The sequence below is a fragment of the Gadus chalcogrammus genome, chromosome 1, assembly GCF_026213295.1.
Source record: "Gadus chalcogrammus isolate NIFS_2021 chromosome 1, NIFS_Gcha_1.0, whole genome shotgun sequence".
In the NCBI taxonomy this organism is placed as follows: Eukaryota; Metazoa; Chordata; class Actinopteri; order Gadiformes; family Gadidae; genus Gadus; species Gadus chalcogrammus.
In genome coordinates this window covers 1,954,318-1,956,712 of record NC_079412.1, presented here as the reverse complement: position 1 = coordinate 1,956,712, position 2,395 = coordinate 1,954,318, and the positions used below count along the sequence as shown (strand labels likewise).

Here is a 2,395-nt window from a genome sequence, read left to right as displayed (position 1 = left end):
CAGTCTTCCACTCATCCCTCCCCTCAAGTAGGCCATGCTACTCTGGTGCCCTTGAGCAACTCACTTAGCCTAGTTCATCCGATGCGCCGTCCTCTCCGCCCTCCCCCCAGAGGTTCAGTATCGGTCCACCCGATCACTGTGGTCGTGTGTCGCACCGCCATCCCTTCTGGAGGACGGCGGTGAGGTCACAGTTTAACCACCGAGGGGAGGGGCTGAAGCCCCACTGTCCTGACTTCATGGTTCCACTGTCCTGACTTCATGGTTCCACTGTCCTCCATGGTTCCACTGTCCTTCATGGTTCCAGTGTCCTTCATGGTTCCACTGTCCTTCATGGTTCCACTGTCCTCCATGGTTCCACTGTCCTCCATGGTTCCACTGTCTTGACTTCATGGTTCCACTGTCCTCCATGGTTCCACTGTCCTCCATGGTTCCACCGTCCTTCATGGTTCGAGTGTCCTTCATGGTTCCACTGTCCTTCATGGTTCCACTGTCCTCCATGGTTCCACTGTCCTTCATGGTTCCACTGTCCTCCATGGTTCCACTGTCCTTCATGGTTCCAGTTTCCTTCATGGTTCCACTGTCCTTCATTGTTCCACTGTCAGTACGTTTACATGCACAGCTTAATCCGATTAAAGCCATAGTTCGACTATGCTCCTCAATCGGACAACTGCAATTGTCCGAGTATACATGGTGGTGAGAAAATCGATTCATTGGCCGAAGCATGTCATACCTCGGTACGATAGGTGTCGGTCTACCCATTTCAACTAGTGGCAATCCGGTTGACCTCTTCACGTCACTAGCAACAACAAACTCAGGCGGCATTCGAGAAAGATGTTTTCAGTAAACAGCTGTCAGTTCACTTCGGCTCCTCCGAGAGTCCGCATACGGCAACAATCCCTTTCTCCTCTATGTTGCGGTTCACTCTAGACTTCAGAGAGTCAAAGCCAAAGTTCCATTCCCCAAATTCCTTCTCCACCATGGCCGAGATAACCCCCACTCTTTACTTGATGCTGAAGTACCAGAGAGTCGGAGAACCCGACGCAGTCTTTAAGATTCATAATATCAGAGAATGTCCCCGTCAATTCGGCCGCGGTGCAATGAATTAATAAAGATTGTAAAAAAACATTTATTTTGAAAGATGTGCCCGAAGTTACTACTTACAACCAGCACCCAGACTGTAGTCGAGGAGTACAGGAGAGACGTTCCCTCCAGGGCCGATGTTCTCTCGGGGGTAACACCCTTCACTTTGACCGAACGTGGGTCTGCTTATAGGTCGGAATGAAGCGGCCACCGATTATTGACAGGCTGGGTACTTTATTCGTAGTTCCACTAACTTAACAGTACACGTTTGTGTAGCGTAGAAGCTTAGTGTATACTGAACACATGTTGATGATGATACACTTCTTTTAGGGGGTAACTACATTTGGCACGACATTTGCTTCCTCCATCTTCTTCGACACCTTTTTAAATAAATTGCGTCTCTCGTTTTTTCCGACCGCTACAACAACACGACTATCGTCTCCGTATACTTCTGGCTCACGGCCCTCGGAAAAGATCTCAATCATGCGCAGAATGCAAAATCAGATTCCAATCGAATTGCCTGTATACATGCATGCTTAATGCGACTATCAATCGAATAATCTAGAGGTCTTAATCCGACTATGAGTAACCCAATTCGATTAGATTTTAGTCAGACTAAGGTGTATACATGCATCTTACTAATCAAATCATAGTCGGATTAAGCCAATAATTCAATTTTCTTGAGTGTCATGTAAAGGCACTGAAGAGATTCATGGTTTCACTGTGATTTATATTTTCACTGGATGGATGGATGAATGGGTAGAACCATGATAAGCTTCCATGGTGTTCATGAGCAAAATGTGAAGGGGTTTAAAACACGTCATCACAAAATAACCCTTGACTCAGGGATTTGAACCTTTGCCACCAGGCTTGATGTGTAAAATCTTTGAGAGTTTAATGTAATATTAATATGAAATCTGCATCACATCTAAAATGCTAATAGCAGTTATCCCAACAGCCCAGCACTCGAATATGCAGACTGCCCTGGAAAACTGCACATCTGCAGATCTGGAAGACAGTGTGTGGGCGTTTGCTTGGGTGGGGGTTATTATTGCTCTTAGCATTGTCTAGGTTTCTACTTACGACGTGTGTGTGTGTGTGTGTGTGTGTGTGTGTGTGTGTGTGTGTGTGTGTGTGTGTGTGTGTGTGTGTGTGTGTGTGTGTGTGTGTGTGTGTGTGTGTGTGTGTGTGTGTGTGCGTGTGTGTGTGTGTGTGTGTGTCTGGATAATAAACGTAGTGCTAGAGCTTCCTTCAGTTTGCCCCCTCCAGGCGGTGTATTTTTGCGGTCTAAGACAGCAGCAGACAGCGAGGAAAA

The 2,395-nt window shown here is 46.8% G+C and overlaps 1 protein-coding gene across 1 annotated transcript in view; it reads right to left on the bottom strand.

Moving 5' to 3' along the window:
• LOC130390809 (helicase with zinc finger domain 2-like) overlaps positions 1-588 on the bottom strand; it is a 7,617-nt gene extending 7,029 nt beyond the window's left edge. Inside the window, exon 1 of the mRNA XM_056600960.1 lies at positions 256-588. Coding sequence (XP_056456935.1) covers positions 256-588 — 333 coding nt within the window. The remainder of the gene's footprint in view (positions 1-255) is intronic.
• Between the last annotated feature and the right edge of the window lie 1,807 nt (positions 589-2,395).